A 25269-nucleotide genomic window follows, 5' to 3' on the forward strand; every position below is an offset into this window, starting at 1 on the left:
TTATCTTCATGCTACAAAAACAAAAACATTAAAATGAGATTTGCTCTTATTAGGTACTTCATTTCAGTGCTTTCACTTTTACCTAAGGGTAGATTATCAGCAATTGTTGTCTTAATAGCTATTGATGATTTTATTAGTGTAATCAGCAATCATGGACTAAAGAATTATTAGTTTTTAACAGTCAGACTAACAAACAAGGATAATGTTTAAAGCAACAGTTTGATTTGTATTGCTGTTAGAGCTCTTTGGGCCTTTTGTTTCAGTATTAGCTATAAAGTTTTGTGTTGTACAGAAAGTCAGGCAAAGGAACAAAGTTTAGATTTAATCAAAAATCAGTTCTGTTGACTTGTGACTGACTCTACAGCTTTTCTGATTACTGCAGTCACACGTGCAGTACTTATCTGTGTGAATGACTTCTGAGGTCTTGTACTGTTATTCAGGCTCAGCTTACAACACATTAGCAGATATTCATTCATGCGGTACTCTGTTTTTTTTAGCTGCGGTCCTAACGGAGTGCCTATTCTCTGGTAAATCCATTGCTCATCGTGTCTTCTAGTTTCAGGGCTCCGAATCTCCCGGTTAAAAATGTTAAGTTGGTAAGTCGGTGTGCCAACATCAGCACGCTCCTGTTAATAAACGATTGCAGTACATACTGAATCAACATTTGCTAACTCCTGCTGTTTACCATGTATACCTTTGGCACAAAAATGCCTCAAAGGATGAATTAAGTTCTCTTATCTCATTTTTCCAGGTTGGAACATTATTTAGGCTGCCACTCTAAAGTGTTTCTGTCTTCTTAAATTATAGCTCTCAACTGGATCCTTTGAGTTTCACTTATTCATAATATTATTGATGAAACGTAAATATAAATAGGTTCAATTAAGAGTCTGCAAAGGATTTGTACTAAGCAGAAAACAAATTACACAATTAAATTGATTCAGATTTGGCAGAAAGTCTCAACCGACAGTCTTAATGAAAACGGGACGCATTAGCACAGTGCCTTGATGTCCTTTCCAGGTCCTGTATATACAGTATTCCATGTTTTTAATTTTCCTGTTTTCTCCTGTCTTATGCTTAGTGTATATTTACCACTCCTAAAAGGTTGATTCTGCTCATCTGTAGCTTTTATATTTACCACAAATTTTTTACTATTTCCATTTTTATGTGTTTACAGAAAGATGCACTCATACCTTTTCATTAATAAAACAGTCCCTTTTATTGCGCTCGGCTACTAGAAAAACAATCTAAGTTTAAAGTCCTGATTAAAGTGGCCAGACGAGAAGGCTGAGGATTATGCAGTATAGAGGTAGAGCCTTTTTATAGGATTGGCCATTGGTTTATTTTCGAAAATATGGAAGGGGTGGAGTAGATTGAGGTGTTTTTTAATAGGTCAGCACCTCCTCCTGCTTAGTCTGCATTTACATAAATGAATGTGAGGAAAGTGCGGTTCAGTTTTTGTCTGTGCTGCTTGGCTCAGAGTTACACTATTCTATGGTCACTGACTGCTAAGAAGGAACACCAGTGGCTACCAACCTGTGAATACTGACAAATTTACTGGTGTGAATGCATTACTCAGTTGCTGCCAGGATTTCCACTCAGGTATCTGTGATTGTGGAGTGCATACTGCTTTTCTCCAGGATTTGTTATTTTACAGTGGGACAGAAATTACTGTGAAAAACCATTTCAGCGGCACTGGGTATCCTGGTTGATTAAAAAATTATCCAATTCATTTTTTTTACCACGTTAACTCGACATATATTTAACTCTACATATTTGCTTAAAAAATTTACACCAGGTTGCAGAACTTTCTGTCAAAATGAATGCTCAACTAAGGCTCCATCGTAAAGGAAGTGCATTATATCCTAGATTATCTTACATGATTTCAAATGTATGTATTAATCTGTAATTATCCTTCCAAAATGCTGGCAGTGAAGTTCTATATTACTGTATTCCACTTCTTTAAGTAATACAAAGGTTGGACACTGAAACTGATGAGGTCATTTTGAGGAAAATAAATCATAAACAACTTTATGTTGTTTTTTATATGGTTTTTTTTTTTTTTTAAATATGTAACATAGGTGCTGTATTAAATTATTTCAAACATGTGTTGACATATATCACTATTTTTGCGTTCTCCTCACATTAGGCAGTGTCCCAGTCTATAGCTTAAGAATTGGATACGCCCAAGTGTGATTAGCTGGTTGCTTTTGTTTGATTGGTACGTCTGAAAAAAATAAGAAGTAACATTAAGCAACTGTTATTCCAGGTAAAGCAAACTTACAGTATTGAAGTGATGTAGGGACTTCTGACTGTGGTAAATATACATGTATTCAATTTAAAGCTCTGATGGGGAAAGGAAACTAAATGAAATGATAGAGTCATCAAAGTTACTTATTGCACGAGTGGAACTTTTTATGTTGTGTTGTCATATGAGGTGCTGTCATTCTGATTTCTTGGTCACCTGTATCAAATGACACTGCTCAGCAGTGGCTGACAGAACGTGGAATATCCTGGTGCATCCTTTACTCATTTGGCAAAGCCCCATTGGTAGTGTTTGTATCAGTTCAATCTATAAACTTAAGGCCACTTAATCAGTCAGCTCACTGGGCCTAGATATAAAGCCCCTCAGGTTGAAGTCCCTGCTAAGCCTCTTTAAATCATGACTTAGGCTCTCTGTTGACTTCCTTGTTTATGTTGGTTGGCGTCAGAGGCAAATTTAGACATCAGAGCACTGCAGTGTTATATTTTCCTAACTTTTCTATTGACAGCAGTACAGGATAGAATGAAAACTGGTCTTATGTCCAGTGTTGTCAATGTCGTGACGGTACAGTGCGCTCGCACAGCCTATTAAGACTTCCGTTGCTGCAGCAGAAAGAAGATAAGGAGGTGATTTGACACAAATCAGTGATGCATATTTAAAACACCCTTTAACTGAAATACAGCAAAAGTTCAGACTGTTCTGATAATGCAGGGACGTTGCTGTGACTTATAAAGTGAATGCTTATTTTTATTTATTCTCTAAATAGCGTTACAAATGTTAGCTAATGTCGCCTTAATCATTAGAGATTAACTATATAGATAGATTAGCTATATAAACCTTCCACTACTCTGCTGGTATATTGTGAGTTGCCAGCCAAGGAACTGATGTAGGTTATTATTTTAGTTTGCTAAAAATTTCTATTCTCATTCTGGTCGAGTCGGTCTTCAGTGTTTGTTTATATTACAGCTCCAGATCCAGGTGACAGCAAGTCAAAATGATATTACCCGACTATGGCACAAAGACTGAGAGAGAACCATAGAGAAGGGAGAGAGCAGGATAAAGACAGCAAAAAGAAACAGGTGGAGTGAACATGTAGTCAAATTCACCAAAAATGATAAAGCTGTAGCTTCTGTTTTACCCACATTTTTTATATATTTCATGGATCCTCTGCCCTTTCCACTTGCACACTCAAAAAATTATAGGGGACATTCTAAACAGAAAATATTGATATGAATGGTAGCACTTTACACAATTCATACCGCTCTAAATATGAAAGTGATGGACTACAAACCTGTTCTCCACTCGCAAAATTGGGGTACATGATGCTCTGTGCTAAATCTGCATAATAAAGGGAAGGTTTGTACTGTATGTACAGGTCTGATTTTCCTGTGTCTGTGCTGAATAATACTACTTTAAGTGCTTGATGATTGGGTGAACTGCCTCTGTGTGGTTAAGAGACTAAAATAATGTTATGCATGTTTCTCATCTTATCTGTTTTGCTACAAATAGTTGTTTACTTCTTTAATGACCGAGCCTTTGTTTTGGGTTTGGTAACTAAAGACCCCACCCTAAAATGATTGAACTCTCTGATCATTCACTCTGAATTATTCTTAGACACTACAATAGCTCATCCAGCTAATTACATTGCTTTTGAAGGTAACATTGTGATGTGTATCCAATTGAACTGAGGTGGTTTGCAAATAAGCTGAGCCCCCCCCCCCCCCAAAAAAGTTTGAACCTAGGATCGCCCCTGGTTACCATGGTGACATAACATCTGTCCCAGTTCACTCTCTCACCCCCTGCTCCTTATTTCAGTTTCATTGTCTCTGTGGTGAGACAATGAAATAATTCCATTATTAGCAACACTGGTAATAATTCACCGCAAATATTATTAAGGCAGCTGTAAGATGTTTGCTGTTGTGCTCAGAAAACTGCAAATCTCAGAAGATCATAACCGTCAATTCTATTCTCTCAACTTCTACAATCTATGAAAAGTTCAGTGTTATTACATGAAGATGCATTTTTGGAATTGCATCCTGTATTTTCAAATTAACTTTGAGAACCTGCTTTGTGCCTGGAAGTCTTGGCTAAACAATATTAAAACTTGTGGCTGTGGTTAAAGCTCTTGTGGAAGATTCAGCTCTGCTCTCTCACTGGGTGGTATCATGTTATCCTTGGTAACGCACAGTAAAACGGTCAAAGGTTTGGAGGTTGAATTATGCAATCAGTCAACAGCCATCTATTTTATTGGGATAATTTACTGTCTCTTTAAAGTTATTTGTTGCCTTGACATTCACTTTTACCTTCGATTTGCATTTAGCACAGTTAAATGGTTATATGCCAAATAGTGGTGTATTCAATAGTAGCTCCCTACCCAACTAATTGCATTTACTTGTTGTTTACTGTGGTTGTAGAGAGCATGTGGTGTACTTTTGTCAGTGATATACAGTTTCATTACTTAGCATGATTATCTTCCAGAAGTCATTGCTAAGGATTGTATGAGTGGCTTTATCAGTATAAGAACCTTCAGCATATCATCAGAGATATAAAATGTATATAAAGGTAGTGTAATGCAGGTGTTGTAGAATTTGACTTGCCCAAGGGGAAACTAATTTTGTGAACAGATTGAGCTTGAATTGAGCCCTTGTTGTAGCAACAACATTGGAAACATTTATTATTTCGCGCATTTCTGATTTAATTGATCAAATCTTCACCTGCTGAATCTTCCAAGATTTGTGATTAATGTGTTTTGTACTGGCTGCTGGAGGTGTCATCAACAAAGGTGATGTGAAAAGTGACGTGGCAGGTGTTAATCAAATTTTATCAGTGTAAGAGGCTGGGATTTGCTCTACATTGAGGTACTTTTTCTTTGATGCTGAGGTATCACAAATATCACATTTCTAACTGAAGTATTGCAGCGTTATAATTTGTAATCAATTTGTGGGTTCAAAGATACATAAATATATTTGTATTTATTTACTTACTGAAGTCTACACGGTTCTTATTTTAATACAGCGAGATGCCAAGATTAGTGTTTGACACCTGAACTATGCATTGTTTTAATCAAAGGTTTACATTCACAGCATTTCATGCTATCGTTAATGAGACACGTCTTTCATTTTGGACTACCTACATTAACAATCCTGCTACATGTTTTTTGTTGAGTTTTTTGGTTTGTTTGTTTGGCTTTTTAAGGAACAGAAAGATGTTTATGCTGTACTTCTGAATACTTGCAAGTAGAAAGTTTGTTTTTTATCTCAACTAATGGGCCATTTAAAAGTCCCTGCTGTGAAAATTACTTTTAAACAGGTGTGTCTTTGAGGTTGAGCTGTTGCATTTCTTAATTTCCTTCAAATTTCACAGTGTTTAGACAGATTTGCTTTCGGATAAAAATTAAGATGATGTTTAGCTGTCTACTTTTTGCCTTAGCAAAGGTTATTTATCATGCACCACGTGAACTATGTTTCTTTTTTTGTATACGTGTACATCTTACTGTCTTTAAATGCTTTGTGGATATTTAAAAATATGAAATACAGTTTGAAATGTTTAGTGGATCCGCTACAATAGCAAATACCTTTTAAGTGGAGTAGTGACAATGACTAGTGCAATGATTAGTACACGGATTTATAGACATTGAAGGTTAGCTGGTATTAATAACAATAAATAAATTGATGTAATTATAAATGAACATTTAGAGGATAGCGGCCACTCTGACACCAGTGTTGTTAAGATTTATGAGGCCATTTTATTGTTCTGTTTAATGTATTAGTCTCATTAAATCAAACACTCCTTAAAGATTGACTTTTACTTGGACAGCAGACATTATGGTAACTAAAATGCAATCAAGAATAAAACGAGCCTTGCTACTAGACAAAACCCTAAAATGTCTCCATCACAGCACTATCAGGTTATAGAGTGATCCCTCTTAAGAATAATAATTTCATATTCAGAATTAACTTTTTTAATCTTGCTTTTCTTGATTATTTTTAGAGGCCTTTTTGTGCATAGTGGTGAATCCTAAAAATTTAGATTGATAATTCACGTTCCCAGTAGCAAAACTCTGCCAAACACCAAAATGCAAGATATATTAATTTTGCAGTGTTATTGTTGCATTGTCAGCATCAAATCTTCCAGTTCTTTGAATTAATTAATTAATTAATTAATGATGCAAAGTAAATCAATCAATTCACTATTCTTAGTGTGGTTGAGTCCCTTGAAATTAAAATAAATCAACTTAAACTAATAAAGAAGTCAGAGTTCCTGGTAATAACTATAGATCTCCAAAAACTGGAGCCTAATAACCTCTGCTTAAGTAAAATATCACGTTCAAATGCTGTGAAAATCCTTACCAAAATTAAATTACTGCATTCAATCAAAGATGATTAAAACAACAACTTAAATATGTGAGGTGTGCTTAAAAGAGTGAACAGAACACACAGAAAATACTGTATTAAACTTGTTAAATATGTATCGTGTTTACAAGTAGATATTGGATTATTTAAAGGGTATTAAAGATTTATGGGCTAAAAAGCCACATGTGCTTGATAATTTCCTTCTTACATTTTACTCTGTATGTCATTTTTATAGAGAAATCATGTTGAAATATGCATGACAAAGTAAAAGACAAAACCATGGGACTTGACTGTGATGATCAAAGGAATATATTTGTTTCCAGTGGTTAATGAGGTCTTCTTCCAGTTTCTGTGTTCTGTCAAAAGTTTGAGGGCTGTTTTTCCCATTAATTCTCCACTGACTAATTTTGTTGTTATAAATTAAAGGTGATCAGCTGTTATCTCCTTGATTGCTTTTGCAGCCAAAATAACAATTTCGCTGACATTCTGCAGAGTTAGACTGTGATTGTGATTATTATGTTGTGTTATTATGATTACTAATATATATAATATAATAAGATGTATTTTAGAAAATACATTTTTTAAATAAATGTTTTTACTTCTCAAAAGCATTACAATATGTTTGAGGATTCAATTTGCAATATTTTAATATTTATATGTTTAAAATGACCTGTATGTCAGTCATGTTACTGTGTTCAAGGTATTTTGCCTTGGTTTGGGGAAATATTTTGTTCTGCCTATGAAAGTGAGGTATTTTGTGAATGCACTGCATTCTAGTACAAATTGGTTCCAACAAATAAGATCAGCTGGTCAACAGAACAGTCAGTTCTGGTGTAGAAATAAATCACTTTGTCTATATTGATTTTTTTTGTGTGTGTGTGTGTTTGTTTAATTGTCCTGCACTTCTGATAGCTTTCACCAATAATTCAACACACTGTTCCAGCAGGCAACAAATCAAGCTCAGCTGCAATCTTGGCAGATCAGCTCATCTGAGCGTCAGCTCACATCAGCTAATGGCTCAGCCAACACTTTACACATCCAGTTTGTGCTATTTTTAAGCTACTCAAGCCTGTCTGCACATTTGTTAGCTGCTTTGCAACCCACCTCCACCTTTAATGCTGTTTCTGACAAAATCAATGTCATACCAGTTATCACTGGAGTCTACTGTGCTCTCCATACTCCTTTCCATGTATGTGTGGGGAGGTCCCAAAACTAGAGTCCTGGTGCCAAATAGAATTTACTGGAGAAACAGCAGCATTCTTTCGACTGTATTGATCCTGACCAGTGTTACAACATAAATTGTTTTATTTGGACACATAACCCTGTTTTACAAAAAGGAAGGAAGCCTAAAGAAAATGAGAAGCTAATACAGTTAACAAAATTTACATTTAAAAAAACTGTGTCCTGTCTCACATCCCACCTACCTTTTCACACACTCATGATGACCTTTATAAATACTGCTTATCTGAACTGTTTTTATGTTTTAGTTGTAGCTTAGAGGGCAGAGGAGTTAGTGTTTGCCACACAGCAAACTGGAGTAATGAACAAATGCAATGTTTTTCTTTAACTTTGTTAAAGAAAAACACACACACATTTTGAAATAAGAATAAAGTCACTCAAATTGAATTGCAAGTGTTTTCTATCCGTGTTATTCCATTGGCATCTTTTCTGCATGCCCCTCACAGCAGACCATGACCTGTACACCCCCTCCATATCAGCTTCTGTTGTATAGTCACAATAAGCCATTTCCTTTTTAAACCATGTAGCCCAGGAAAAAAACAAAATCAAAACAAAACTGTGGTTTGCTTTGTACTCCCACGCATGATGTTTTTTTTGTTCTTTTACGCACATTAAACTTCACACTGAGTTGCACCTAGAATGGGCAGCATGCCTGTGAACATTTCATGTTCACTTATTCAGATTTGTGTTATTTTTTACTCACATTATTTTCATTCTTATTAAAATTTTCAGAACTTGGCAGCGGACGCAGTGTGAGAGGACACAACGTGCGTTTACCGTGTTTACACTTGGTGTTTTAAACCATTAGGTCTTCATCCGGTTAGTCATATTATTAATCGTTCATTATTGAATATTTTTGATCCAGTTTTGCATTAAAATCTGTCTGTCATACATGCGAGCTCTGTGCAGTCCTGAAACAGTCCAGAAAACAGCACTGTTTTTAAAGACAGTGAAAGCTTTAAGTGCAATTGGGATGTTTCTGCATAAGAGAGCAGAGAGCTATTGGTTTTATGTGCACTATAAGGTAACCTACAATAAAATCAGTATGATTAGCATTTAGTTGACAAAGACAAACAGACACTGTATAGACATATAATTCCACTCACATGTTTAATAACTCTTTCACGCTATAACCAGAAAATGCTCTAGAGTACACTTTTATTCAACCACCAAACAAAGTCAACTTTTAATGGTGAAATTAAAAATCAATGGAAATCACAGTATGAGTGGGGTTTCTTTTTCGCATTTGTCCCAAAATTATGTTTAAAAATCTTCTTTTTCTTGCTTCTTCTTCCGAATCCCTGAAGAAAAAACAGAGAGTGATTCATCTTTTTACACTTTCTATAATGGTTCATGATGATTACTAAAAAGCAGTTTTGCCTGGGGGAAGGAGGAGGTTATGTGATTAGTCTGGTTTGCTTGGTAGCTAGATTACTCAGGCTGTTTGAGTGGATTTACATGTCATTATACTAGAAGTGGGGCTTGGCCCAACTTAGAAAGATTAACTTTTGTATTCCTGCATTTCATCCTGATCATGATTTGGATGCTGAAGTTTTTAGACAGGTTCTTCACCATTACAAGACTGGAATGTTTGTGGCACTGAACTGCAGGATATTGCCTTATAGTACATTTAAAGATAATAATATGGTGGAAAAATGAGAAGATATTGTCTTGATGTTCTCAGAAACCCAAAACAATACACATGCCATCTCGGTCAAGTGCAAAGTCTCTTGCTCTTGGCGAAGGCGGTCGCACTTTTTTTTCCTCCTCCTCTCCTCTCCCTTAGCTTCCCTGCTTAGCCTCTTGTGTCCTTGTCTAGTCTCGTGTTTTTTGTATTACTTTTCCCTGGAACACTCTCTCACAGTCTGTTCTCTAAAACCTAAAAGAGGAATTATGGATTTGATCAACTGGTCTCTGAATGCAATTGACACCCCCTTCTCAACGAGAAGTCTGGGCTCGGGTGAGCCTGAGTGCTGAAGATATCTACCTATTCGGAACCATGATAACAGGGTTCTTGCTGATCGGAGCTGGCTTGGCCCTGGCTTATCGAAGAATTAAGGAAGCGGGAGCGGCTGTTCAAACCCCCACAAGGCTGCCCGCTGGGATTGAAACGACGGGACGAGGCGTGAGTTTCTCGAAATGGGTCATTGAGCGCAGCACGGATGAGATCTTGGAGAACCGCACGGCTGCCGTGAATACTCAGAACAAGACCTCTGAGTGCAAACTGATTACATCTGGAGGGGCTCGCTCGGAATAACACCTCTGGGCACAAATTGATCACATCTTGGGAAGCGCACTGCGATCGTGAGTTCTCAGAACCTGCTCTTTGACCACAAGAATGACAACACCACGGAACGCAAGTTTGGATAACATCATAGAAAGCTCACGGCTCTCCAACGGGAGATTGAGAGACCAGTGTTGGACTGGACTTCTTATGAGTTGTTCGCACTAAAGTAAAAATCATCATCATTTTATGCGGAGACCCCTTCGGCGCCAGCTGTGGGCTCAAGGCTGGAGCTGAACAACAACACCCTGATTACGACTGTGTTGAGACTGTTCTTCCCATTCTATGCAAGGCCACCTGGGTTGGCTGGAAGACTGTTTACTTAGCCTGGCAGGGCGAAGGACACTGTCTCAGCTGAACTCTGGACACATACACACACACGCACACAGACATATATACACATGCAGATATACACTCATCCCCCCTCCAAACGCCTTCGACGCTTATTCCCTTCCGATGCTGACGGTGGATCATGGAGCCCGGATGTACTGTCTACATTGGCTGTCTCTCACCCTTTACCCACCCCTGTTGCTTGTCATGTGTTTCTTTGGTGTATTAAGAGTTTTTTTCATGTGCTATGTGCAGAGGTGTTTTTTTCTGTTCTCAAACTGATCTCCCTGTTGGAGCTCAGTCTGGGGGGAGTTATTTTTTTCTCCTTATCTTTCCTCATGTTGTGCTTTTCTATGTTATAACCCCTCTGACCTGTCTTCCCCATGTGATGTTTGTGTAATGTATGTATGGTCGGATGGGTAAGACGGCGATGGCACGGCTGGCAGCCTTAACCCAATTTCCCTCGGGATGAATAAAGTATAATCAATCAATCAATCAATCAAGTAACGTAATTTTTGTGTGATGTAGAGGGAATTTTCAGCCCTGCCAGTGAATCGCAGTCCCTGATTGCAATTTTACTGATGTCGTCCCCTTTCACCATAACAGCACACCAGATTTAAATTTGAAATCACTGCAGCAGTAAACAGTTTTATTGCAGAAACCACCAACAATACACTATCACAAGATAGCTTTTTATCAGCATGCAGAACATACTTTAACACCATTTTGCTACTGTGGAAGCTGTGTCACCGTGTTGATCAGATGAATGGGTTGTAAATTAAAATGTTTGTCAGTCAAATTGTTGGGACCCCAGAAATCCTGTGCTGGCCCTGGGTAAATGCATTATGTTATAAGAGGATTTGGCAGAGAATACAATCTGAATTGTTTGTTTTCCTCCTTCTCTCAGGCCTTTAGCTGCAATTTTATTATCTGAGGGAATTCTGTTCTCTCCAACAGTTGGATTTGGTATGCTATGTCAACAAGAGCCTCCGTTGATTGAATCGGTAACTGCACAGAGAGAGAGAGGGAGAAAATTGTTTACCAGCTTGATTCAATGATACAGAATAGAACTTTCACTTTGGATTGAAATGTTTCTTGCTTCTGTGTTTTGGGGCTTGTCTTCCTCATCGCAAGGGCAGCAATCAAGTACCAGTTTAGAGGCACTGCAGATTAAGCTGGTGTCACTGAGGTTGAACTTCACGGATAAATAAGAAATTGCCTACAAGAAACTCCATTTGCAAAGAATAATAGGTCAAGTAGAGTACTAGTGGTAGTGTGGGTTAAAATCAAAGTGTATAGATTGGTGGTTACTTAAGAGTTCTTGTTTTAGGAATGAGGGTTGTTTTTCCATTATGAATAGCTCTTGAGAAAAGTTGTAATTTTCATAAAGTTTTCATAATTTTCATTTTCATAAAGTCTTAAATGTTAGATTTTGACGTATATATTTTATTCTTGGACTCTCCTAGATGAATAAATTCTAATAAGGAATAGTTTACATTTTTAAAACGTGTTTGCATGCAAAATTATTACGACCATGGATAAGAAAACAGTACAAAAAGTACAACTTTGATTAAAAAATAAATAAATAAAGCAAGTTTCTAGTGTCATAGCTTGATCTTGGATATATTCCTATACCTATTAGCTACTAACAGATAAAAGCATACATGCTGCAGTTGATAATTTGTGTTTTTAAAAAGACTTGATAACAAGTTTTCTACCCCGACGCTGACAACATTGAATGCACAACAGTCACATCAATATGTTTGTTTATGATGCCTCAAGCAGCTCTCGGGCCGTCAGTACGCAATTTAATTATGAAATATACTGAAAGAAAAACAAACAGAGTAAAAGGACCGTTGGATCACAGTTCTTATCTTTTAATTGCAGGTTATCTTTCAAGAGAGCTAACTTTATCTTTGTTATGTCACTTAATATTGTCAGGCCAAATAAGAGCTGTGTTCACTGCTCCATGTTTAAACATGCAATTGCTGCTGATTTAAAGAGCATATAATGCTAATTATGCTAATTTACAAACACAGGATTTCTAGTCTTGGACATACTAGATTAGCTTTGCATGATTTATATTCATGGATCCAGGCATTTTTTTCACCCTGCTCATTTTAAATATTAGCATCCAGCAGTGGAACAACATATGTAACAAACAAACACAAATCTTGCCTAATGCTTTGTCTCGTGATGTTTTAATGTTTTTTTTTCTCAATATAAGCAGTTGAGTGATCCCATCTGCTTAATACCCCGTCAATGATGATGTTGCACTATGCAAATTTGGGAAGACAGTCAGAGGAAGCGGATATTGTGATGCATTAAATAAGACTATCAAACTCTGTTAGGCAGCAGTATTTAGGGGTAAAGCTAAAGCTGAACTCTACTAACCAAATTACAGTCTTTGCTTTGCACTTTGCCATTATAATTTGTGCCCTGCCAGTAATTGCTCCCAAGCAGGTATTTCTCCATCTTATTAGAACTGGGAAAGGAGAGTTAATAGTTTTCAGCCTTCGGGCCCAAAACCCTTCCAGGCTAAGTCTTAAAACCTTTATATCAGATTGCTGTTGGGTGTGTAGAAAATGCATTCAGTCCACATTGCCTGAAACTTGTTGTAAGCATTCATACTGTCCTTGCCAAATTGTCTGGACCCTCTGTGTAAGAAGCATTCAAATGTGGAAAGCAGAGCAAATGAGGCTTAACTGGAGCACTCCAATGTGAAGGCCTTCAAATTATCCAGTTTTTTTTCAACAGCCCCGTGGGATAGGGGAAGGCATTTGTTATCAGAGAAGGATAATTCTGTAGGCACTACCACCACCCACTATGACCTCTCTAATAAACATAAAGTAGAATTATTCCCTTGCTGACAAGGACAGAAAAAGCTTTGAAAAAGTATCCGCCATTAATACCAGAAATACAAAGTTTGAGGGTTTAGAAATATTTAAAAGTGTATTTCAGCTTCTCCACTATTTCTATGTCAGCAGCCAAATTGTAGCATGTTTGTGCCCATTTTCCCTGCTTTCTACAAAAAGTTTGATTCTCTTGACTTGTATCCTTCCAATAAAGCAGCGTTTGCATGGCACTGGGGTGGATTTGATTGACTCACAAGAGACTTATTCAGCTACAGCCATTGTTCACCTGCTATAAATGTGGCTGTGCCTCAAGGTTCCAGCAGAACATTGCTGGCTAAGCAGCATTGTTTTAGTGAGGAAAAATTACTAAGTAAAAGCTTCTAGTGAAGATAGACTCTCTCCGTGTGAAATGAAGGTTTCCAAGGTTTTTTAAAAACCTTTTTTAGCGTAAGACATCACACCAGATTTACAAAAGGAAATGCTTTTGGGTGGATACATGAGTAGATGATGGAAGGAGATCATATTTATTGTTGAATCCATATTAGACATTATTGGCATTAACAGAACGGTGAATGTAAGGAGACAAAGATAAGAGAGGGGATGGTACCTCTCTTATCCATAGTCAATCGTGTACTACACTATGACTCAGAAGAAGCAGTACTGCATTTTTCAAAGGCATGCTCCACCCTCTGCTGTGCCTCTTTATGGACAAGGAGTCATACCGCAGCACGATAATGAGCCAAAACGCACCTCAAAGATCAACAAGTACCAACTGACAATTACTTTCTTCCACAGTCACCTCAAACGCCACTGAACACTTATAATAACTGAGAAACCTAAACATCCTCACACGACTACACATTCTTTAGAATGCTTGTGAATAGTGCTGCGATAACTTTCGTTATCAGCCCAAAAGTGGCGTCGGTGCACTTCCAGACAAACAAAAGCAAACTAGAAGTATCTTGACTTGTGGCGTCAGATGTTTTGGTGCCACCTAATTGCAGATTCATACAGTTTGTACCATTTGGCACTTAGTTAAGACTAAATAAGCTAGATTTAGGCTTTGAAATCACTTTTAGAGATTTTAAGAAACATCTGTTCTGTTAATGTGTTCCAATGCAAAAGCTGTGTAGATGACTAATAGCAAAAAGCTGTTTAAGTTCGGTGTCTAACTAACGCAGAGAGACACATGTGACCCCATTGGAGAAGAATGTTTCAATAACCCTGGGAAGCAACTAGTGCCATTATCTAGGGATTGAAGTACTACCTAGATAATGAAACAATAAAATGAAGGGCACATACTACAGTACTTTTAAAAAAAAATCCAGATGTATTTCTGCATCTCTTCCTGATACACCAAACACGAATAAACAGCTAAACAAAGGCAAATTGACCTTGAATACTTTGTGTGAACAACAGAAAATCAGTTATTCCTTCTTATTTAAGATTTTTGGTTTGAATTTTTTTAATAATCTCCTCATTAACAATACTTTACTTAACTGAGCCTGTTAAAAATGGATTTTCTTCCTTTTAAGTTGAGTTTCTTTGTGCCGCTTTGCCACACACACACACACACAGATACCGAACTATGTGCTTCTGATCAACTTCTTCCTTGAGTGAGCTTAATAGAAAGTGAAATGGAATATCAAAGCTATAAAAAAATCTCTTTGATTTTTTTTCCTTTTCCCCCCTGCTTGACTTTTTTGTGCACAGGGTGTCACTGACAGCTTATTTTCAAAGCAGCTTTATTTTATTAATTTTCTTCAAGGGCTAGCCTCAGATGTGGCCTTAAAACTATCTCGTTCTACTTCCCATAAATCATCACGAAACATGCTACAACATCATATCATGCATGCAAGATTCCGGATCATTTTCAGGCTTTTGTACTCATGCATTTAGTCAATCTCTAGTCTTGGTTTTACACTTGTTTGCTTTTCCTCTCTCCCTCAGGTGAGTTTCTCTGGGTGAACGGTTCAGCGTTTGGAGGCCCCTGGGTGCTCAGTCCTTGGCTATGGGGGGGACAAGGTCCTTGTAGCCTGGACATGGCTGTGTTCTTCCACCCCAGGCAAAGTGGGCAGTACACTGTTTGGCTTATAATGCGAGACAAGTCCCCTCTCTCCCTCTTCTCCACCGACACTCTCCCGCGCATCACAGGGTAAGCCAATTTCTATACAACTACAATTGGGCAGAAGTGTTAGGATTCCTTTCTCTGTGGTTAATTAAATTTTTGTTGATGATTTGAGGGAATTAGAAACCACCAAAATGTGTTTTACTGTGGAGTTCAAAAAGCTGAGATGAAATATCTTCATTGAAGACAATGTGTGCTTGTTTTTTGTCTGACATCTCTTCTTATCAGGACATTTTATTTTGGAGCATTTACTTATTTTAAAGATTTAGTTTTGCGTCTGTGTTTATTCATTCATAAGATTTAGAACTTGTTGCGCTTGCTGTTTCAACACTGACAGGTACAAAACTGCTTTGTTGATGCTTTTCTGTTTTCTAGCATATTACCCTTTCACATATAAACAAGACACACCTTAATGGAAAAAAAATAAATGTGATAATCTGGCCAGTTATATAGAAAAGTGAAATTCCCCCTGGTACTTTAGTGTATTTAAACTGAATATTGGTCCATTTTATCAAAGGAAGGTTAGGCAGTACAACTGCAATTCTTTGTTTTAAGCACAATGTTAGAGCAGGCGAGAGGGATATATTTACCAGGTGTATGTATTTTAGCAAGAGTTTTAAATTTGATGTTATGCTGTGTTAACTTTGAGTTTGTTCCATTATATTTACAGTTGCATGGTTAATGCTGCATTTTATTTACCTGCATGTAAGCTTAGTAAAGATGTGACACCATTAGTGCAGTGGGCTACTGCTACAGTGACAGTAGATAGTGATGTTTAGAGTGACTTTATGGTCTTTGTAAAACTAAAGATTTGTGAATGGGAACCATTCAGAGTTTGTCTTCATTATATTTTTCACAAGTATCATAACCGCGATGAATGCTGGGTATATTTCACAGCACATACTTGTACTCACAGTAGGCACAAATGCCTTGTAACATTAACATTTCTTCAAATATATTGTAAACCATGCATGAGTGCAAGTGAACCATCACAGGCCCACATTTTCAACTGGGCCTGGCAACATTGCATTTAACTGTGAGAAAGCATGGTACACAGTGATCACTCTGGTCAAGAGATCAAGACTTAGATTTTTCCTATTACAGATAATTTTCTTCTTTCTTTTCTTCTTCTTCTAGTTTTTAAGACCTGTTTTTTGCAGTGCAGTTAGTTACTACCATGTGTAATTTACTTTTGCAGCAGTCAAAGTTAATGCATTAGTATTATCTTATGGTGCGAGTAATCCTTAATTAACACCAGGTCTGTGGCCCTCTCACGCTGCCTTTTCAATGAAGGCTTTTCTGAGATCTGCGTTTCACACTGAGAGCAACAGGGTGACAGAGGCCATAACAATACCCGCTTCACCACTTAATACTTGGTATGTGTGGTCATATCCATGGGTGGCTTTATTAACATATCTGCTCTTTTTAGGGAAAGTGTCTGTAGGATGTGGTAATACAAAGAGCTGAGCTCACCTTGCCTCTATGAAGTGGTTTCTTGGTGCTTGTGTGTCTAATCTCTTAAGGGGACTGGGATCATATGAATATCATGCTATATGCATCCCTCCAGCTTTGGCTGCACGTGAATGGGAGTGTGCATTAACATGTGTGTGTGTGTGTCCTTAAGGGAGCAAAGCAGGGACGTGCTCATTACATGTGTGACGGATTAGGCTGTGCGTTGTGTGTGCTCTCATTTGTAGTCAGAGACTGCCATCCTCCCACACCATCCCTGCCATTGTAGACTCACTCAGCTAAACTCCCCACATTTCTGCTCTGATGGGAAGACACTCTTATTATAAAAAAAAAGAGAGGGTTAAAACAAAGCAAGAAGAGCCACCCACAAACATCGGAAGAGTCAGTCAGGTTACTAATTGCAAATCTGTGCCTTTGCCTTTGAATTTTAATGCTGTGTTTTGACATGTTTGCCCAGTTTGGTTGTCTGGGCATTTAGCACAAGGTTAGTCAAGTAGGAAACAAAAAAAAAATCCCTGTACACATTAGTCACTTACCAGGGTCTTTCTAACTGCAAGGTAGCTTGAATCTTATTAGGCTTCATTATTCATTTTTTATTCATTTTTTACATTTCCCTGAAGCTGGAGACATTCAGCTCAGAATACAATAATGGATTCTACATTAAAATGCAGGTTTAACATACAGGAAAAAAAAATTAATGTACTAATGTCCATCTCATCCTAAATTCCAAAGCTTCAAAAGTAATTATTTCCATGCTAATTTGGGCATGAAATAGCATGCATACATATATATATATATATATATATATATATATATATATATATATATATATATGTATATGTATATGTACACACATAAATATGTGTGTACATATACATATATATATATATATATATATATATATATATATATATATATATATATATATATATATGTATATGTACACACATATTTATGTGTGTGTATATATATAAAAAAACAAAAAAAACAAATCCCCTATCCTTCTAGCTCGGGTCCTCTACCAGAGGCCTGGGAGCTTGAGGGTCCTGCGCAGTATCTTAGCTGTTCCTAGGACTGCGCTCTTCTGGACAGAGACCTCCGATGTTGTTCCTGGGATCTGCTGGAGCCACTCGCCTAGTTTGGGAGTCACCGCACCTAGTGCTCCGATTACCACTGGGACCAATGTTACCTTTACCCTCCACATTATCTCGAGCTCTTCTCTGAGCCCTTGGTATTTCTCCAGCTTCTCGTGTTCCGTCTTTATGATGTTGCTGTCATTGGGAACTGCTACATCGATCACTACGGCTGTCTTCTTCTGTTTGTCTGCCACCACTATGTCCGGTTGGTTAGCCACCACCATTTTGTCCGTCTGTATCTGGAAGTCCCACAGGATCTTAGCTTGGTCATTCTCCACCACCCTTGAGGGCGTGTCCCATTCCGTGTATGCCTTGCCTGCTAGCATCTTGCACCCCGCTGTTATGTGCTGGATTGTCTCACCATATATATATATATATATATATATATATATATATATATATGGTGAGAGAGAGAGAGAGATATTCAGCAGAATGAGTGATTGTAAACATACAGTGAGAGCAGTGATAGCGCTTTTCAGCCAATATCTTTGTTTGGCTGACCCAGTCAAACAAAGATACAGCAAACAAGATCTGAAGGTAGTGGTGTGCGATACTGCATATTTGGGTATCGATCTGATACCAAGTAAATACGGGCCAGTATCGCCGATACCGATACTAATACTTTTCAATAAATAAGGTGGATGCGTCATTGTATTGCTAAATCTCAATTACTTTTCATGACCTTAAGTGTTTTTTGTGATGTTTCCTTTTTTTATTATTAAATAATTAAAACCAGGACATAAATAGGATAAAGTTTATCATTGAATAGAAAATGCTTTATTATTAAATTTTTTTTTAGAAAAATCTTAAATAAAAAGTGCACGCAAACCAGTAAACAAATTAAAACAAACAAGTACTGTTGAGAAACTATAATAAAAAATGACAATTAAAATTCTCAACAACAAAAAACCAACTGGTGAAAATATAAATAACATGTAAACAACTTAACATTCCCCAAAGCGTCTAAGTCACGTAACGTGACGGTGCAACATCTAAACACAAGAGGGGGAGGGGGAGCAAAGTGTGCCTGCTCTGTCCTGCCCATGAACTTTCTATATATTGTTAACTATATTAACATGGTCATACTAAAGCCAGGACTTTATATAGACTTTAACCTCCATTGTTTGATTTCAAAATAAGTGTTCAAGGACTGAGGCAAAAAATGTCACTGTCCATGTCCATGCTAGTTTCTTGTCTCTAAACTTATTAAATTATAAAGTAATTGGTTTGAACACAGAGATTTCAGTTTTCAGTGTATATTCAAACCCCTGGGGTTCATAGTGTACTAGACACTAGTATTAATGCTTCAGAACAACTAAAATTTGATTGTGGCAATTGTGCTCAGGATCGTGCTTTTTGGGGAGGAAAAACAAATTCAGGCCATGCAGCAACATCATAATGAATAGCCATGTGTTATGCACGGTGTCACTTGAGACACTGGCTGTGACTTTGTTCTGTATCCAGTATCTTATTCTTGTCATGCGTTTAACTGATCCTTCCTGTGTACTTCTTTAAAGAACAATTAAACCCTTATCCAACATCGTTTAGAGCTTCACAAATGCCACAAAAGGCCAAATCATTAAAATAACATAACATAACTTCACTGACCCTCCAAAACTACACTTTTATTTCTGAAAAATTGGGACTTAGAAATTAATAATATCACACATAACAAGTAGATAGTCCTTACACTGTGCAGTCAGCATTTTTCTCAATTAATTAGTCGTTTGAAGTGTCAAACTAAAGGATAAAAGAATACATTTTTAAGCTTATGCAACTTCTGCATGTAGCAATATTTTGTTGCTGTGACAAACTCCAACACAATCACACAAGTTTTGCTCCAGCCTTCACCCAAGGAGAGAGTGCTTGCTTTGAAAGTCCTGAAAGCTGCTTGACCGTCTGAGTTTCATTAATGTTGCATCACATCTGATGGCGTTGTCCAAGCACATGAAATCTTTGAAAATGAAATCTTTTTGTATAATACTTTATCCACTTCAAGTTTGTTTCGCAGTGTAAAAATAAATGTATGGACATTTTTTTGTAGAAAAATGAAAAACGTACACCAATTATGGAAGAATGAAAAATTAACCACCTTAAGAGAAAGAGCCAAATAAGTCGTTACTGTGGGTCGGAGGGCTTTTTGCACATAATTACTGTAGCACTATCTATCCAGTTTAGTGCTAATTGTGAAACACTGATGGAACAGCACAGCATTGTTGACTGAGGTGTATTTTTGCAAACACTGAGTGACAACAGAGTGAGGGAAAGAGACACCCTAAACTTGCCAAACAGATTGATGAAGGTTTTCAAATAATTGCTGTCTACTTTATAAATGCAGACAGATTTCTAAGACATTGCAATAAATCTGAGTCAGCCTGCACTGATGAGCCCAATTCATCTGCAATGATTGTCTTTGCAAGAGAGGAATCCACTTAAATGGCTGCTATCTGGCTGTATTCTGGTTATATTCTTATACAAAAACAAGGTTGCCAACATCATGTTGACACTGTGCACCAATGGTGACGCGGTGTGAAAACAGGTCCTTTTTCTGATTAATTGAATAAAGTGAACATTTGGCTAACTGAAAGGACATAAAATAAAACAATGATGAAGGAACAAAGCACACAGAACAGAACATAGGTGGCAGTTTTCTGAGTGACTGGTAGCTCGGAAAGATTTTTTTTTTCTCACTAGTATGTAAGTGGAATTATAAAGTTATAGTTTTTTATGGTTTCCATCAACCTCCTGCCTCAGATTTCTTAACACTGTATTTTCACAGCATCAGTTCCAGAACAAATGTCTTCATGTATATAAGAGCTACAGGATGTGTGTTTTCTGGCCAATATTTATTCAGACTGTAATGTCCTCATGTTGATGTGTTTCTCTACATGAACTCTGTAGGAGTACAGTCTTTGCACATGCCTGCAAGAAAAGGGCCGTGTGTATACCAATCTCTTACATTGCATTATCACTACAAGTACCCAGCGGCCTCAACTGCAGGTGCATTAATATCTTGCTTAATGAAAGGAGGATAGGGCAGGACAGTGTGGAAAAACGGTTGATATAGGTTAAATCACCGCAGTAAAGTAGGATCATCATAAAAGTGATTGATAGGTAATGTAATGTGGGGGAAGGAAGCATCAAAGGAGGCAAATGTTAATGGTAATTTTGATGTACAATAGGAATATTATGGGGAGTGCTATATAATATAATCATTCCTCATACATAAGGTAGGATGTTAACGTTTATTACAGCAGTAGCGTTTGAAAAAATCCTTTTTTGTCTACACATTGATCTGGACAAAAGTCTTGAGCTACCCCTCATTTCTTTATATTTTGTTTCCAAGGAGACTGACCTGTTTTTAAAGCGGTCTTGAGCAGTTGTTCTCCAGGTTTTCTGAAGAGTATTTAAAGTTTTCCTTCAGACATTGGCTTCTTTTTCACTCATTTTCAGTCCAGTCCACTCTGGCTGTATTTAGAGGATTTTTTTTTATCATTCAAACATAAAAAAGGCCCCTAATTCTGATGGCTGAACCGGTGTTGAGTCTGCATGTAACAGACAAGTCAGCAAAGAACTGATTTCAAATTTGATCTTTCAGCACTTTATTAATATGGTTAGGTATCTGATTTAAAAAAAAACATAATTTATTCCCATTTCTGTAGTTGAATCTATGCACAAATAAGCTGATTCCCAAAGAACTATTGAAAAGTTGTCTCATGGTGTGCATTGTGTCCTTTAAAAACTGTGATGGAACTGGACAAATTGAGGACAAAGGAGGCTTATCTAAATCTAAAAGTACTAAAAGTCATCTCCTTGAGAAATACTAACAAATCCAGCAAATACCTGGCATGGGACCTGAGAGATGCATTTGACTCTTCAGTTAAATTACTGAAGGGCCTTATCAGAAAGGGTCTCAATGGAAGGGAGGCTGTTGTAAAGAAGCAATTATATGTCTTAAGAAATGATGAAATGTTTTAGTTCAGTTAGTGTCTACAGCCATCTGTAAAACACAGTGGAGGGTCTGTCATGGTTTGGGGCTGCATTTCATCCAGTGGTGTAGGGGATTTAGTCAAATTGATGAAACTGTGAACATGTACCATCAAGTAAAGTACCATCAGATTTCGATCCACCGTGCAGTATCATCTGGAACGTTCCAGCCTCATTTTTTAGCATGAAAATGATCCTAAACACATTGCCAATGCAGTAAAAGCATACCAGGAGAGAAAAAGTCACAATGGAACACTATCATCCATGGATTAGCCTTCCACATGGCCCAGACCTTGATATACTACATATTGACTTTCAAGGTTATTAGAATTGTACAAACTCAGTTTTTGCCTTATATATTGCATTTCCGTGTATGTTTGCAAACGTTTTCAATAAGCTGGTCCATTTTCATAACAAAATGAATAGAAATAAGAAATCACTCAATACTTTTGCAGAACAGTACTGTACGTCAGTCATGACTCCACTTCAGTCATGTTATAGACAAGTAATGTTGCACATTTTGAAACTGAAAAATCTACAGATTACTGAATGTTATCAGTAATGGAACAGCTTCGGTTTCTACATTAATAAGATGAAGATGCAGATATTTAGTGTGTTATATTTGAGTTCTGATAATTATTTAAATTGGACAATAAAGCAGAGAAGTCCTCTACAGGCTGTTGAAATTGTGTGAGGTTATGCATTGAACATTTTGATATTGTCACTGCTGGAAAGCAAGCTTTACTCCATGCAGCAATATCAGTGCCCTTTTCTGATTTCAAAGGGTTTTTTTTTTTTTACTCAAAAAGAGTTATTATCTGCCAACCCTGTACTTACCATTTAAAAGAATGATAAATTGAATGAAAACAAATCAAAAGTGTTAAACAGAAAGTGCTCAGACAGGACGCAGACCACAGACTCCAGGCTGACAAACATGTGACTTACTACAGTCCTTCTCCTGATGTGGACTTTATCACTATCTGTCTAATGTTGCTGTGGATGTCGGGGGATATCACCTTGTCCATATCTCTACGAAGCCATCAGCATCAAACAGAGAGGCAGGATTTCATTCACTAGTATATGCAGTACTGTCTTTAAACACATCATCTATAGAGACATCGAATGCAGAGGCTGCTGTTGCTGCACTGCTCCCATGTTGCTCAAACTGTAGACACAATGTGAGCATAACCAGTTGATGCAATCTGTATGTACAATTAAGAGTTTTCATGGTTATAATTGATCAAAGTGTTCCCACACAGCAGAGACAGCTGGCTGGAATAAAAGGCATAGCTGTATTTTTATGTCAAATTGAACCAGCTTTAATCCCTGTAAGTGAAAGGGATTATTCTTGCGACTAACTTAATTATTCAATTTACATTCCCATAAATGAAATAAGAAGCAGCCACAACACTGACATCATATGTGTCTGTCTTTGCAGTGGATACACTTAGCGAGTTGAATTATTGCCAACTGCTGCATTACTTAACTTGTAAAATAAAGTAAAGAAATCAATATAAACTGCATATTAAGTTAGAATGAAGAAAATATATTTTAACTCAGTAGTCATAATACAAAAGCGTAGTCATGACAACTGTTAGTGTATAGTAACCTGTACTGCTTTTTTAATCATAATTTTCAAAAGGGCATGGATTGTTGTCCAAAGTGCATTGAGCAGGTTTCATTTGAGTTTGATAGATTAATACCCTTTTGATTTAATAAAGACACTTTGGTGAATAATTAATGTTTCGATTTTTCAAGCTTTTAGGTTTTATCTCAGCTCACTTATTACCAGTGGTTTCAAAACTAATAAATAATATAAAAAAGTAATTGGGCATCAACAGTTCTCCTCTGTAGCCTCACAGTGTTTTTATGCAATGATCTTGGTACCCTTTTATATTTATATTTTACAGTGTCATGTTTTGTGCTGTACAGTAAAAACTCTGTACTGCAATCGTGACACATCCACCCCACAAAGAGTCTCTTACAGCCATGTTTCTGGGTCCTTCAATGAGTGAAGCTAAACTAGAGTGGGAGAGATGGGTAACCTCGAAGCCCTCTCTCTGGCAAAGCAGTGTATCCGTGCCTGGCAGGAATCTCTACTCCTCCACTTAGTGATCACCAAATACTAACCTCCAGGTCCCGGACTGTAGTTGCCGCAGGGCCACAGCTGATGGGATCTTCATAGCTGTGGATCTGGGAGTTCTGCCAGTGGGAAGGTTACAATTGTTAAAGATTGTTTGGAGAAGAGGAGAAGGCAGCTTAGAGCTGTGATTTTGAACTTTTGGGCCAATATGTACCTCGAGACATTATGCACCAATTGTACATAATGTCTCAAGGTCATCGATGGAGCCATAATCTGCCATATGGTTTGTGATATCCTGCTGGACATGTGTACTGCAACATAAAACTCTACTGTTTTCCAGCCGGTGGACTGCCTCTCTATGTAAAATCACTGGCTTTGAAGTAACTTTGATCTTAGCATCAGACAGTGTATAGTGATCCACATGATGCCATACAATCCATATGATGAACAGTGGAACTTCCATCAGTAAGCAGCAGTTTACAGTGCAGCTGACTGACGGCAGGTTTACAACTATACATGGAAGTTTGTAAACAGCATATAAAATTAGCATGAAGCAGTTTTATACACTTGATAAACTTGGTAGTTGTAAATAGGTCTGGTATAATTATACACAGGTAAACTGTAGATTAAATAACAGCAATGGTCGTTAGTGTTATTAAAACGGCAACAAAGTACAAATTAGATTCTGTTTTAGTCCGAGTTCTTGATGCCTTTTAAGAGTGAACATTTTCACAATACCTGAGTGAACTACTTCATTTTAGAATCTAAGTTCAGCTATTAGTGTCAGTGGTTCTTTTCTAAGAGTTACAGCTCAAATGAATTCAAATTTCACTGACTAATACTGCTGGCAATCAATCGGGTTTTGCTGGGATGCTTCAAGTTTATTTGGAACTGGTGAAACGCTATGTAGTACTCCAGCAACTGGTCACCCAGAGGTTGAGCGTACAACACCCTCAACCTATGGCTGATCGCAGGATGATTCCAAAGGTCGCCTGGTGGGAGACAGTCTGTCTCAGAATAGCTGTGGTCCAACTTAAACTGGCGAAAGTTTGCAAATAATTGCTATCTAATTTACAAAGTCAAACTCAGTCTGCACTAATGAGTGAAACTCAACTATGAGTGTCTCTTTGCAGTACTGGACTTGA

General features: G+C 37.3%; 1 protein-coding gene across 1 annotated transcript in view; it reads left to right on the forward strand.

Moving 5' to 3' along the window:
* alk (ALK receptor tyrosine kinase) overlaps window positions 1–25269 on the forward strand; it is a 420903-nt gene that overhangs the window by 250385 nt on the left and 145249 nt on the right. Inside the window, exon 4 of the mRNA XM_063497355.1 lies at window positions 15271–15475. Coding sequence (XP_063353425.1) covers window positions 15271–15475 — 205 coding nt within the window. The remainder of the gene's footprint in view (window positions 1–15270; window positions 15476–25269) is intronic.

The sequence above is a fragment of the Pelmatolapia mariae genome, linkage group LG16_19 (genome assembly GCF_036321145.2).
Source record: "Pelmatolapia mariae isolate MD_Pm_ZW linkage group LG16_19, Pm_UMD_F_2, whole genome shotgun sequence".
NCBI classification, from domain to species: domain Eukaryota; kingdom Metazoa; phylum Chordata; class Actinopteri; order Cichliformes; family Cichlidae; genus Pelmatolapia; species Pelmatolapia mariae.